This window comes from Cheilinus undulatus, linkage group 15, assembly GCF_018320785.1.
Source record: "Cheilinus undulatus linkage group 15, ASM1832078v1, whole genome shotgun sequence".
In the NCBI taxonomy this organism is placed as follows: domain Eukaryota; kingdom Metazoa; phylum Chordata; class Actinopteri; order Labriformes; family Labridae; genus Cheilinus; species Cheilinus undulatus.
The window spans coordinates 8,545,735-8,561,307 of NC_054879.1; the positions used below are offsets into that span (position 1 = coordinate 8,545,735).

At 41.6% G+C, this 15,573-nt stretch overlaps 1 protein-coding gene across 1 annotated transcript in view; it reads right to left on the minus strand.

Annotated features, from left to right (window-relative positions):
- Positions 1-15,573, minus strand: part of LOC121522602 (lactase-phlorizin hydrolase-like) — a 27,005-nt gene continuing 11,432 nt past the window's right edge. Inside the window, 14 exon segments of the mRNA XM_041807136.1 lie at positions 1-405; positions 524-669; positions 4,784-5,014; positions 5,149-5,372; positions 5,502-5,522; positions 5,524-5,631; positions 7,403-7,509; positions 7,760-7,950; positions 8,323-8,521; positions 10,388-10,678; positions 10,812-11,080; positions 11,267-12,814; positions 12,940-13,588; positions 13,683-14,379. Coding sequence (XP_041663070.1) covers positions 1-405; positions 524-669; positions 4,784-5,014; positions 5,149-5,372; positions 5,502-5,522; positions 5,524-5,631; positions 7,403-7,509; positions 7,760-7,950; positions 8,323-8,521; positions 10,388-10,678; positions 10,812-11,080; positions 11,267-12,814; positions 12,940-13,588; positions 13,683-14,379 — 5,086 coding nt within the window.

Sequence of the window (15,573 nt, forward strand, 5' to 3'; positions counted from 1 at the left end):
CTACTTCACAGACGGGTGATGTGCAAGCAGGCCAGGGATGACCCAAACTATGTCAGAGAATTTAACTCCCGGAAAGCAGAAAGTTATAGCCAGCTTTGACTTAATATTCCTTATAATGGAGTCTCCGATTATAATTGTGGATGGAGGCGGTGCCACCAAGGGCTCCCTGGACGCCGAAGATGGATGTGCTGCTGCAGCTGCTGAGGGCTGCAGCGAGGGCGCCACAGCGGACTGGAGAGCCTCCAGCCTTAACAAGGGAAACGGGTCCAGCAGAGCCTCTCCTGAACACTCCCTCAACAACCTGTGGCGAGAGGATGACGATGGGCCCCAATTTCTTGGTTGTTCCCCCAGTGGAGGAAAATCCTGCATGTCCAGGATCAGGAACCTGTTGGCCAGCGGAATGTCCTGGGATGAAGGAGAAGGAGGAAGAGACGGGTGCACTGCGCAGTGCCTATCCCTCCGTGCAGCTGTCCGGCGCTCCGGTTGACGTGGAGTGGAGTTTAACGGAGGGTTCACTCCAAACCAGTTGACGGCTGGTCTTGTCTCCGTGGAAAGATGGAAAAGTGAAGAGCAGGCTGATGCGTTGGGTTTTGCTCCCATAAGGACCCACGGATGATCGAGGTTGGTCGACACAGTCATCGGCGCTGTAGCCGTGGTGGGAAGCTATGTCTGCAGAGAAGGACACAACAGGGGCTGTGTCCTCCAACTCGGTGCTTGAGGAAGCTGGTACCGCGCTGAAAATGATTGTGTCCAAGTGCTTCTCGGCATTCTGGATTTTGTAGAGTGGAGATTCTTTGCTCCAACTCGCAGATCTTCTTGTTGAGATCGGCCCAGCTCTGACAGCCAAGCGGTGAGGTAAGGGGAGCCATGGCCCCTAAAGAGTGTTCAGTGTTTGTAACTCCTAAAAACTTTAGGATCCAGGCGAACATTAAAATTCCTCCCACACACAAAGAGACGGTTGAAAGTTCAGACTATCCAACAGTCAGCAAAAAATTGCTGCTTAAAACCGGTTAAAAAAACTGCCTAAAACATAACTGTATAACAGAGCAGCCAGGTTTGACACAATACGCCGCTGATATTCCGTGATATTAGCTCAGTGGTTTAGTGTTTGAATGGTATTAGGCCTATGTGCTCTATCTAGAAAGTCACCAAGGTGAGGATTACTATCACAACAACTTGCAACTCAAGAGTCAGCTGTTATTTTTGAAGTTACACAACATTCAAGGCAGAAAAGTAGTTCCAGCTATGTTGCAGGTGAAGAATGGCCTTAAAGTCTTTTTTGACCAGAACAACCACCTGGTGGTTACACGCTTCTGCAAGACAGGGAAAGCACAAATTCACTTTACCGTTGCAACAGGCAATCTATCTCACTGACCTTTTAGGCTGACCGCCGGGGTCAGCCCTACACTTGGGTCTGTATGTGACTGCCTGTCTGAGTGAGTGACTCTTCTTTTAGTTGCGTCCATGGAGTAGTCACATAATGGCGGTTCATGGAGCTGGACCTCCACTGATGCCACACTCTGTCGTTTGAGGAGAAAATGAGGCGGTAGCTATGGGCAAGGTTTAGTTGTAGTAACCGATTGCAATGGCTGCCCCTAGAGTGTTGATTAGCTTTGATGAAACTACAACTTAACAGCAGTTATATCAGAGCTGGACCACATTTCTATATGAAATAAGGAGGAAAAACAACACTAAAGCTTTTCATGATGGCAAATATGTTTTTGCTTTTCTTCAGATCTGCTCCAGCATGCTTAAGGCCCACTTTGGGAACCACTGAGTTAAACCAAGTTTAGGAGAAAGAAAGCAAGATAATCTGAAAATCCCAATCGGAAAGTTTTTTTTTTTTTAAATGTAAAAAAACAAAACATAAATATTGCTCCTTTTGGGGCTGTATATTGCAAGGACTTGTTTATTTTATTAATGGCTTCAAATGAAAGCCTGCTTGGCTTTTCTTGCAAACTGGTGGTCTCATTTATTTTGCACTGAGAAACTTCTGTCGAGCCACTCTTGCCTAACCTGACAAGCCAGATGGATTTGTTTCACACATCTATCTGGTAAACCTCTCATAAACACAGAGCCTTTGAAAAAAAATTTGGAGGGTGATTGGATGAACGTTCTGTCACATCTTTACGGGCCAATCAAAGCGACAAAACGTGACATAGCTGCTACCAAGGAGTAAACTCCATAGAGAACTGCAAAACACTAACCATGGCGACTGTAGATAACCTTGAAAAGCAGATGGATACGCCCGTTTCCTTGTTTCTCACTGGCGTATCCATCTGGCAAAGCTCCCATCTGAACCGTTTGGGCCCAGTTAGAAAGTGAAAGGACCAATCAGCGACGAGGGGCAGTACTTTCGGGCACAGCAGAGTTGTGATGTAAGCAAGCAGTAACAAGAGGCCGGTGCCGTTATAGCTGAAGACATTAGCGTGGATCAGAGGCGTGCACAGACAGACACTAGGTGGTGCTGTAGCATCTGCCCATTGCCCTCTGGACCAAAGCAAGTGCCCTTTGAATTTTTTTTTTTTTTTTTTTTTTTTAAACAGTGTACTGTATATGGCCCGTGTTGACATGGGCCGTCCGCACACACCTCCCTTCCATTGTCAAGGTGAACGCGAAGAGTGGACACAAACGGAGACGCGTTGCAGCAGCAGTGCACAGTTGCAGCCCACACACAACTCCTCCCCTGCCCCACCAGCCAGGTAACACATAAATGAATCGAGTGTATTGTTTGCCCCCTAAACCTCAGTTGCCAATCTGTAACCTGCATTTATTTGTCTCTGTTATGAAGTAGCCTGTCTCATACAGCACCAAACATAGCTGAGAAATTAGTAGACTGCTCACCTGCTTAACAAGCAACACTAGCCCAAATCAACAATAGATATGATGTGATGTCCACCACACAAGTAATGTTGCTAAAGTTTGTCATTGGTACAGCATGTGAATCTACCAGTATACTTAAGCTGAATATTTAGTGCTGAATGACAAACAGGCAATTCCCAATTGTCAGCAGAAAAAGTAGTGAGGTCATCAGAATCTTTAAAGACATGGCACTGAGGAGGATGCTGCTTTGAGAATGGTAATGCCCACTCTTCACACCTCACTTCAAAATGGCACTTTGTTTTGTATTTGTATTATTATTCTTCTTTCTCCCTATCTTCCTAGGGTCTTTGCTGGTCTTCCTACTCTTTCTGTTTGTCCTCTCTCTCTCTTCGTCCCTACATTCTCCCCTTGTTTCTGTTAAATCTGCTTTTAGGCTGAGCTCATGAAGGTAATTTATGCCCAATTTCTGTCCTGGACTGCTGCATCCGATCATCAACCTGCTAACCTGTTTAACCTGTTTCCTTGCCTTCCTCATATTACTGCAGACTTTGTAGCTATTGTTAACCCTTTAACTTGTTGTATATAGTTTACTTCTTTTCTGTTGCACTGTAAATTAATATTTCTTCTATAGGGCAGACTTCTGCAGAACTGTTGTATCTGTCTGTCTGTCTGTCTGTATCTTTGCCCTGCCCCAGCGTTATAGTTAATAAATAGCAGGCGATATAGTCTCAGTAGGTTGAGCCTACCCACACTGACTCATCTACTGTAGAGCAAAACTGTCTGGCATCGGTCGGCATCCAGTCCAGTTATACTGCAGTCCATACATGCCAAACAGAACAAGGGGAAAAACAAACAAAAAAAAGGCACTTTGTACACTTTTGTTCTGACGGGAAAAACATATGTTTCTTATTTTGCAACCAGTATTAAGATATTGACATAAATGAATATGCAGTTACATCTAACATGTGCCTGTAATGTTTTTTTATTTACACTCCGAAATCTTGTGGAAGACCTTCAAAAAAGCTGTAAAAGGGGGGCCAACTCAATATCAAATACCATTACAGTTCCTGTAGGAGTAGTGGTCAGGCAACCAAATACTTTTGTCCTTGTAGTCTCCTATACTACAATGATGCATTAAATGAACATTTAAAACACTTTAGTCCACGTTCTTGAATAGTTTTTTATTAGAAAAAAGCAAGAGTTGAAAGTTTACATTTCTCTGCTCTTAAAATGATGCCATACATTTCGAGTTTATCAATCATAACATGAACAGGCCTATTATAACCTGCAGTTTTTGGATTGTTTAGATTTAAACATAAGTGAATTTCCCCCAAACCTTTGTACATCTGATACTTTATTGTTGTAAAATTCAATGAATCGGGTTTAAAGCTGCCAAAAACATAATTATTTATAGAGATTTCCTCCCCTCTTAAACTATCATCAGAATCTCTTCATCTTTACAGACTCCACTGCTGCTTTCTTTAACTGTTTCTTTGTTTTCCTGAGCACATAAAAAACACAGAGGATAAGAACAACACCCACAAGAAGAAACGAAAAGAGGACATTAAGAGCCACTTCAGCATCATAAGGTGAAAGCCCCAGACCCAAAAATCCCACCTCAAATGCTGGCAGAGTGGGGGGAGCTGTTGGTGTGGTCTTAGGATCAGAAGTTGTCTTTGAAGGGCCCTCTGGTGTTGTCTTAATATGGATAGTTGTCTTTGAAGGGCCCTCTGGTGTTGTCTTAATATGGATAGTTGTCTTTGAAGGGCTCTCCGGTGTGGTCGTCATCGGGGCGCTCGTAGCTGTTTAAAAAAAAAAATCATTGATTTACTTGTCTTGGTTGGATTCTCAGTTTCTATTGTGCATGATCTAAAAGATCTAAAAACTAGTAAAAGTATTCCCTCATAGGTCTAACAATCAATGCATTATATCTGGCTTATTGGACTCAATATGACTTTACCTTCAGGGTTCGGACATTCATGGGGCCCGAGAGCTGGGTCTGGGAAACCATTGCAGGTGATGATGGAGGCATAACGAGAGGCTGAGTTTTTAGGGATGCGAGGAAGGTTTGGATCAGAGCGGTTCACAAAGAAAAGCCCAAACCGCTCCACATAACCTTCAGCCCACTCAAAGTTGTCCATCAAAGATCAGGCTGTGTATCCTTTCAGGTCTACTCCATCTAAAACTATGGCTGAAAAATTAAAAGAAAAGGATACATAGTGCTAGTTTAAGTCCATTATAAAGTGTACATCAAACATCAGAAGAGCAAAATATGCCAAGGGATAAAGTTCACTTTCTCATCAAAGGAAATATAATCTCTGGTACCTTTCAGAGCTTGGTTAATGTACTGCTCATAGTAATGCTTCCTGTGGATGTCATTCAGGTCGACTGCTCCTCGTTCTGAGATGCCATTCTCTGTCACATACACCGGTGGGTTTCCGTACTCATTCTTGATAAACGCCAGGAGTTTCCTAAATCCAAATGGAGTGATCTTAAGCCAGAAGGAGCCTGACTCGATCCAGGTGCGGTCGTGGGCGGCCCCAGTGCCCCTGAATCATGGATTGAATTTTTCAAAAAGTGAGAAACAAAATCTGGCTTCAGCTAGTTGGTTCATTTCTTCTTCTGTCACATAACCTCAGTTCAGCTACTGTATGATGTCATTTCTTTCATTTCCAAACCTGTCAGCGTCATAACTGCTGGTTTCCAAAATCTACGGGGAATGACAGAACTGAGCAGTAGTGGTTTAAGCCAAAGTAATCATGAGTCCCTTTGATCCTCTGGATTTCCTCAGGAGTGAACTCAGGAAGCCTGTTCAAGAAAGCAAAACTCTTCTTTAAAATCTACTCACAGCTTTTTCTTTAATCTGAGGCATTCACCTCTGACTTTAGTTCATACTTTTTTCTTTCATAAACTTTCTATCAGTAAATGAAATTGAATGAATTGACCTTTATTTTGTTGATAATTGACAAATATGTGCAGTTGATGTACTGAAACGTCCACATTAATCAAAAACATGACTCCTCATTTATATACATATATTTAGTTTAGTATTTAAGTGCCTCTAATATTTCCAAAGGCTTAGAAAATCATTATTTTCTTTTATACCTGTAATGGGCCAAGTCTTGTCCTGGAAGCCACCATAATAGACATTTATCCATTTTCTACACCATTCTTTCCTAAAGTCTGGGTCCAGACCCACACTTGAGTCATGCGAGATGATCTTTGGGGTCACCAAATGAGTTTTCAGAATTCTTTGTTACAATGGGCCAGTCTACAATACACATCATCGCCACCCTATAACACCCACCCTCTCCACAAAAAAATCAAGTGTATAGCGTTTGTTCAGTGCTGCCACATAATTGAGATCAGCTGAACTCATGCAAATGCTCATCATCTGATCACTACTGCCATACTTAAACTGCTTTTGTCTGGATATGCTTTGCTGCTCATTCTACAAGCTGCTTTTTGCAACCCTCCTCCACCCCAGCTCCTCCTTTATGCTATATTTGACTTAATCAATGTCATTCTGTTGTCATTGATGCTTGCTCTGCTCTTTTTTTTTTTGCTGCTTCTCTCCCTGCCTCAGGCTTTCTTTGTATGCACAGGAAGAGGAGGAACATGTGCTGTTCCCGCCTGATGCTTTCTATGTAGGATTGTGGAAAGGCAGAGGGATCCCAGAAACGCCACACCGCCAGATATAAATAACAGCAATAAGAGCAAATTAATAACTGCTAATGAAGAGAAAAATGTAGATCCGCAAATCATGTGTGTTTCTTGACAAAGTGGTCCTGACTTAAAAAAAAAAATACAACAAGGCTCAACCAGCCACTGGTTGGCAAAGGGCTTTGGTCAGGACAGGAAGGCAGCTTTCCTTCGTTTAACTCGGTACAAAGTTCCAAAATAAGATAAGAAACGGTTTCAAATGCAAGTAATAGAATTTCAAAATGTGATGAAAATTAATTTTAAGGGCCTGTGTTCATAGCCAACTTTTTTAGCAATGGTAGTGTTTATTTATAATCTAAAACAAATGTAGTCTAGTGTTCTGAATGCTAAGCTTCCTGGGCAGACAGGATTCATTTACATTGTCTGCATGTCTTCTGTGTGATATTTCCTTAAAATAGGGGAATATGAAGCACATGGAGCTATTTCAAAACAATGTTGCAGTTCCTACAGAGGAAAGTGGGATTCATGTTTTGCACCAATTAATACTGGTGAGAAGCGCTCTGGATATGAGGTCCTGCCTGCTCATAAAAAGGCATCTGTGTACATGCAGCCTAATAGTGACAAACTTTAAAATTTCTTGCATCAATCATGATTTTAAAGAATGAATTCATTTGGTGTTAAATATAATTTCTGTGATGCATTTTTGATTGAAAGCCTCCTCAATTAAAAAAGTAAGCACCACAAACGAGTGGAGCTGAGCAGCGTTTCTCTACTTGCAATCTTTTGTTATCATGTTGATTGAGAGCCCCCTGGTGGTGAAGTTTAAATACTTTGTGACAAAGGTGTGTACCATTAAAATATATAACAAACAACATTCATTCCTGTGCTCACAGAGGTGTAGAATAATTCAATTTACCTTGACTTAGAAAGACCTGCTGCAAGACTTCTGTCACGAATGATTGTTTTCATTATTTCAGGATAATCACCAATGAAGATGGGATTGGCAAACCAGCCAATGAAAAACTGTTAAAAAAAAAAAAAAAAGAAAAGAAAAAAGTAGATTGTCAGAATGCTGTGATTTTGATGCATGATGTCTTTGGTACTATTGTTCATAAGTTGTAGTAAAGAAAAATAATTTTAAGTTCCACTTCTGGTGTTTTTTGTTAAAATTTTCTTAAGCAAAAAGATATGCATCTCTCTGCAAAACTAGGAAGATAAATGATAAACTACGCAGAGCACTACACCCTTCAGGTGTCACTGTGCGTTTGTTAACCTGTAAGTAGCGTCTGGCTGCATCCACGTCCTCTTGCTTGTATGGGTTCTTTGGCTCTGCCCAATCAGAATTAATGGTGATGGAGATCATGCCGCCCTGTTTTGCTCTGAAGTTGTCGTTGTAGAGGTGCCAAGACTCAGCATGGGCCTTGATCAGGTTCTGAGCTGCAATGTACTGCTTGCCACTAATGCCTGAAGAAAATCAAGAGATGATAAACATAGCTATATTGCATTATCATAATAAGATTTTAAACACAGGACATGTTTAACCAATAGAAAATAAACCTTTAGCACAATGTTCAACAGTAGGGGAAGTATTTCTTTTTTTTTTCCTTAACATGTATCGGTGAGTAAAAGTAGACTTAAAACAGGGAATTATACTCTTGGAGATGTACATGGAGGTATGTTTGATTTTATAAGCCAAGTCAAGTAGAAAACAAGGATTATCGATTGATATATCATAGATAATACTAACCAATAAAGACAGAAAATGATCAACAATAAAAGGTTTTTTAAAAATGTGGAAAATGAAGTTGGCAACTCAGAAGTAATTAGATTGATCACCTGGAGCAAAGGTACCATATCCATAGCCAAGGTTGGCTGCAATGTAAGGTTCGTTATGAGTGATCCAGAACTTCACTTTGCTTCCTAATCTGCTGAATAAAACCTCTGCATAATCTCTGAATCTCTCAACAATCGTTTCGTTCTCCCAGCCCCCCACTCTCTGCAGAGCCAGTGGAAGGTCCCAGTGGTACAGGGTCACCTGTGAAACAGAGAAGAGGAAATTTGGGCTTAGGCTGCTGATCTGCTTAAAATGGTGCAAATTAGCATTTGTCACATATTTTTTGATACAGCAGATATGCCTTAAGGGTCTGGGTCCCCCCACTTGCACACATAGGCCACTTTTGCCGTTGGCATCATTGGGAGAAAACAGGCTTTCCTGACCTATACTTTCATTGATTTTTTTCTCAATATTTGATTGCTATTTGACATTTAAAATAGTCTTTCCCTTTGAAAAATGTGAAAAGCTTTTTGCTGTCATGTGAAATCTTCACCATCAGAGCATTTCATGCTAAGTAGATGTGTAAAACTCGCATAGATCTTTTCACACCAAAATGTGACTTTGCTGGGCCACAATCCCCTCAGATCTAAAAGGGTCTGGCTGTAAACCCTACATTTCTGATAGCCACTCTCACAGACCACTCATCTGAGACACGATACATATCTCAGAAAGGAAGTGACATAATTTGCTGGTGGAACATATTTCCTTTTTTAGTCTTCTTTTTTAAAATTCAACTGAATTCATAAACAAAGGCAATTTAATTCATGAAATAACAACATTACAAACGTGACTAAGAAGCATTTCATAAATAAAACAGAAGAAGATCAGAGGTCTAATCCAGAATTAAATTACATTATGTAAATTATGTACGGACCTGCTTTAAAAGAAGATACATGAATAGGGGCTCACTTTAGCTGTGTTAGCTTTAACTAAATCTAACATAGCTACTCTAGCTCTATGTAATAAATGTAACCACATAAGCCAATGTAGCTATGTTTGCTTTAGCTATGTGAGCTTAAGCAAACGTAGCTGGGCTAACTTAGCTACACAGATAACATACCACCTTAGCTTACATAGCTGCTTTGTGACCTTAGCTTAGCTACATTAGCTATGTAGCTACTTTATCTATAGCCAAGTTAGCTTTAGCAATGTTAGCTTTAGGAAAGAAACTAAAACTAATTTAGCTAACCATGTAAATACTTAGCCTATGTAATTGCTTTGTAGGCTTAGCTCAGAGATATGTAGCTTATATATAAATAAATTGTGAACTTAGCCTTAGCTCTGTTAGCTACATCGCTCCATTATCTATAACTAAGTTAGCTTTAGCAATGTGAGCTTTAGCAAACATAGCTAAAGCTAACTTAACTCCAAAGAAAATGTAGCAATGTAGCTTACATAGCTGCTTCATCAGCTTAGCTTTAGGCAAATTAGCTACATAATTCTCTAAAGAAACATTTGACTAGAAGAACTGATTAATGTGATTAGACACATCAGGACACTATAAATGGATAAACATATTGGCAACCAAAATAACAACAGGCTATCTTGATTTATAAGGTCCTCATGGCAGCAAATAGCAGTACCAATAGCATCCAAGGGCAGAGCCACTGGTAGCCAGGGTCAACCAGGGGCCCTAAACCTCCCTAAAATCCTTTAAATGATTGGCAAATTGCGTTGTCAGGCATTTGCTTGCCATTTCTGCACAAACACTAAGCACCCACATTAGATTGGTTTTACTAACTTCAATACGCTCAAAGTGAGGTATGTGAAAGTGGCCCCATCATCCTTATATATTTCTCTATGTGGCCCTCAGTGCAAGAAGTTTCGACATCCCTGCGATAAATAAACAGGCTGTCTGCAATAGGTCTATGAATTGCAATTTTTCAGAGAAACAGTTGACAAAGTTCTTCAAAGTAAAGAGTTACCAGAGGATGGAGTGTTTTTAACATCTTGAATTAACAGAACCAGCTAAAATGACCTTGGCCCATCCAGAATTGTAACCCTGACACTGGGCATGAGTACTACATACCATTGGTACTATTGGTCCTAAACAGCATTGCTACATACCTGAGGCTGAATATTGGCAGCTTCCAATGCATCCAGTAACCTATGATAGTAGTTCAGTCCAGCTTCATTGATGTGGTTGTTGGTGCCATCAGGGAGCACTCTGGGCCAGGATATGGAGAAGCGGTAGTGGGTCACCTTCAGTTTCTTTAACACTGCCACATCCTCATCAATCTTGTTGTAACTGTCACAGGCAATGTCAGCATTGTCACTGTTGGCTATTTTTTGTGGTGTATGAGCAAACTTATCCCAGATACTCAGTCCTTTTCCCTCTGCTCTCCAGCTCCCTTCAATCTGAAATGAAATATTATATCACAGAATTAGCCTCTTGCTTTGTGCTTATTCCCAGTGTTGATTAAGGATCTCCTAAAGCAACTTGCATAAGTTTAGTATGCCGATGAACAGTGAATTGATCAACGCTGCTTACCTGGTGAGCGGCACTGGCAGTGCTCCAGTTAAAATGATTAGGAAACTCTTCATAAAGCGTCCTCTCATCATCTGGTATGGGGAAGCCATTGTTTTTTATAATTTGGTTGTACAAGTGAGCAGAGCGTTTGGGTGTCCTTGGCCGGTTTGGGTTCATGAAGTCAACGTGGTGCAACCCAAATCCAACAGTGTATCCATGGAGCCACTCAAAGGAATCCATGAGGGATGTTGTTATGTATCCTCTCAGCTTTACACCATCAAGGTTATGGGCTGTGGACAAATAATAGGAAAGCAACAACATAAGGAAGGCAATTGAAAGTTTGGCATTTGTTGGGTCATCATCAATTTAACTACCTGACGATGACATGTCCACTATTTTTTGGCTTCAAACAGTTATATTAAAGACTAAACAAATTGTATTCCCCTAAGGGTTTAATGTCAAACATGAGCACTCACCTTTTAAAGCCTCATCAACATAGGTTTTATAAAAATCAACCCTATCTGTATCATCAACTGTAGGCACAGGGTGTGTAGCGACTCCATTCTCAGTGATGTAGATCTCAGGATCTCCATACTCTTCCTTGATCCAGTTTAGAAGTCTCCTCAAGCCCCATGCTACAGCTCTCTGTTGGCTAATTGCAGTAGTCGGTGAATCCCCTTCCTCTGCTTCTGTCAAGTCCTTGTCATATTGATAGGACTGAGGGGAAAGCCTAGCTGTTGAATGGCTTACAATCTTTGTAGTATAGTGATTAACACAGAACACATCAGCTGTTCCCTTGATGAAAGTGTTTTCTGCTTCTGTAAAGGTCGGCAGTCTTGTCTCTGAGAGATCTTGGAGTTCACTTTTGTTTCCAACTTGCCACTTCATTGCATCAGGATAGTCACCATTCTTGAAAATTGGGTGTGCAAACCAACCCAGTTGGAACTGCAGAGCACGGTCAGCGGCCACCACTTCACGTGGGACATGAACATATATCGGTTCAACCCAGTCAGCATTGAGGGCAATTGATACGAGACCACCTTGGGATTTGCGATACTTAACATCGTATGTGTGATAAGCCTTGGCGTGTGCCTTTATGAGGTTGTGTGCAACTCTGTAGGGAGCAATTCCTGGATTCTCAACATTTGGGGGCATATCCTCAAGTCCATATCCTCTCCATGCAATTGTTTGTGGCTGGTTGAACGTCATCCAGAATTTCACCCTGTCTCCAAAGGTGGCGAAGCAAAAGTCACAAAAGTCATTAAAAATGTCAATCATGTCTTCACTCTCCCAGCCACCAACATCTTGCAGAGCTTGAGGAAGGTCCCAGTGGTAGAGTGTCACCATTAGAGTGATGTTGTTTGCTAAGAGGCCGTCTATGAGTCTGTTGTAGTATTCAACACCTTTCTGGTTCAGGGATGTATGCCGACCATCGGGGAAGATTCTGGACCAAGACACGGAGAATCTGTAGGACTTCACCTGCAGAGCTCGAAGCATGTAGAGATCTTCATCAAGTCTGTTGTAGCTGTCACAGGCCACATTGCCATTAGCATTGCCAGGAATGCTTCCAGGTGTTTGAGTGAATGTATCCCAGATGCTTGGCCCTTTCCCATCAGCGTTCCACCCCCCTTCTACCTGGTAAGCTGAAGACGATACTCCCCAGCTGAAGCCGTCAGGGAAAGTGCCATAGTGGTAGAGTTTTCTTTGAAAATTGGTTTGGCTTGAGAATTTACCCCAAACAGTTTTGGCTTGGGATGGGACAGTTGAAGGTGGCATTGAGGTAACTTTGTTTGTCTTTACATTCTTCAGCTCTGGTGCAGAGAGAAACTGCTTTCTTGAGGCAAAACCATTTTTCTCAATGACACTGGAGTAGAAGTAGGCAGACTGCTTTGGTGGTCTGTCAGGCAGGTCAAAGTCGATGTGATGCAGTCCAAAACATTCACTGTAGCCTTGTGGGCCTTCGAAGCCATCCATGAGCGACTGGACAGTAAACCGCTGCACATTTACACCATCCAAATGTATTGCTGTAGAAAAACCAAGGAAAAACTGTTATTCAACGCAACTCACTCAACCTTTTGCACAAGAATTTTGAAGGTGTAAGCTACCAAAACAAGTGCAAAAGATAGTGAGAAAGGGAAATACAGTATACCTTTCAGAGCCTCATTGATGTAACACTTTAGGTACTCGACTCGATGGACGTCATTGAGAGTTTCCCCAGTGTACTCAGAAGGCATTCCATTCCCGGTTATGTGGATGGGCACTTGGGTCGCATTTAAGTACTCTTCAGAGATATAGTTTAGTAGTCGTCGGAGTCCCCAAGGTGCAGAATAGATCCAATCAGAAGCTGTTGAGGTCCATGAGGGATCCACATGAGCCTGAAAGTCACCCACCCCTTGAGGACCTGGGGTACAGCCGCCAACACTGTTGTTGACCAGCCGGGACGTGTAGTGGTTCAATCCAAAAAAGTCAGCTGTTCCATTTATTCTCCTGCTCTCTTCAGCTGTGAAAGCAGGAAGTCTTGCAGGCTCTGATGAAGGGCACCCATTTCTTTTCTGCTCAGTCTGAGTCTTGAGGGTTTCAGGATAATCTCCATTAACAAATATGGGATGTGCAAACCAGCCCAGCATGAACTGGAGGTAGCGATCTGCTGCTAGTTCATCTTCAGGTTTGGAAGGGTCTTTGGGCTCTGCCCAGTCAGAGTTCAATGCAATGCCTATTTTGCCTTCTTGTGCAAATCTGTATTTGTCATTGTAGACATGCCAGGCCTCTGCATGAGACTTAAGTATATTGTGTGTGACCTGCAAAGCCAAAGTAGATGCACAGGTAAATGTAAGATTGACAAAACAGTCTGTAATGTAATATGTAATGTAATGCTAAGACAACTGCTCTCACCTGATAGGAAGCAACCACATAGTCTTTAACCCCAGGGGCATGCTCACCAGTGCCATACCCAGCATGGCTCACCACCCACGGGCTACTGAATGTGTTCCAGGTCTTGACCCTGTCTCCAAACCTGGAGAAGCAGAAGTCTGCATAGTCCTTAAAGGCATCAACGATGGATGCATTAGTCCATCCACCGTTGTCCTGAAGTGCTTGGGGCAGATCCCAGTGGTAGAGAGTGACGACAGGCTGGATGCCAGACTCAATCAGAGCATTTATCAGCTTATCATAGTAGAAAGTCCCTTCCTCTGATTGGCTCTCGGGGTAGCCTGAGGGAAAGATTCGGGCCCAGGAGATGGAAAACTGGTACGTGTTGACATGAAGACCCCGCAGGAGGTAGACATCATAGTCCACCTTATTATAACTGTCACAGGCTAGATCAGCAGTCTGATTCTCATAAACCATGTTTTCATGACCGAAACGGTCCCAAATGGTTTCTCCTTTCCCATTTTCAGTCCAACCACCTTCAACTTTGAAGGACTCGCTGGACGTCGCCCATTGGAAGCCATCTGGAAAGGATTCATTCAGGAAGGCATCTCGCTCAGATGAGGTCATGGTGGCGAAGTTACTCCACGTCTTGCAGTAGGTGGAACAGGATGAAGTTTCAGGTACGCCTCTGACTTTGTTTTGGTCACCTTGACTGGAATGACTAAAAATACAAGGAGCGAGATGTTGAGAGTAAAACTGAATTGAAATACTTCAGTCCAAATAAATCAGATCTCTTATGATTGAAAAGAACATTGGATGTGGATTTTAGCTGTCAAAAATTATTTTGTTTTCAAACAGTCGACTAAAAGTACTTTTCTTTTTTGGTAAAAACCCTGCTCTAAAAACTATTGAATTCCCTGCCTTTACATGTGCTTACACCAAACACTGATTAGATAGCATAGCTCGCATAACAACAAATTAAACTTTGTCTCAGGCAGTCAAGATGACCCTCCCATCAAGTTTAGAAACTCTGGTTATGTCTTTAATCATTGCTTCTCAACCTGGGCGTCCAGGACCCTATGGGGGAGGGCTTGCATAGCTCTGTCTGCTCTACAGTTGCAATTTAAGATTTGCAGATTTACTGGATAGTTTATGCAAAGTGCAATGTATCATTTTTTTGTGTCATGATTATGGGACTCAGCTCTTATACACAAGTAGTAGGGCTCCAAACTGTGAAAAAACTGTCATAAATTATTACAGTTTTCACCATTTCAAGTCACTAGAATTTGTCCTTTTTATTCTTAAACTGCTTTAAAATCAACAAAATCATTTTTAATATTGCTGTCCACACTTCTTACTGTGGTATATCTGTTGCTTCTATAAATGTAAACTAATAATGTAATCTGTAATGCACCTCTGGGTATCTTATTTATGTTCTCTTTTATCTGCTGCTATTCTTAAATGTGCATTATAATCCACCTGACACTGGGTGTGCTGTTACTATAAGGATCACATGAGGGTTGATGTGTCAATAAGCATCTCTGTCATGTACTGACTTTTAATTATTATTGTCTCTGCTGTTTTTGTGAATGTATGCATGGTCTAGGTAGATTGCAAAAACTGAATTGCCAGTTGGGATAAATAAAATTCTCTAAATCTAAATCAAGACTACTGTGTATGACACAGACAAATGAAATAACTTTGCTAGCTGTATATGTGAGTACATCTTGGTGATCCTGCAGGTCTGTATTTGGAGTATTACCTCTTCTGGATAGCATCAGCAGGGCGTAGCAAATCCACCATGCCAAATCCAAGAATATTTTGGGGTCCATCAGTCAGCACTGAAAATGTATCATGTAAAGTAAGTTACTAATCAAAAATGCATTTTTCATAGTTACCAAACAACCAAAGGATT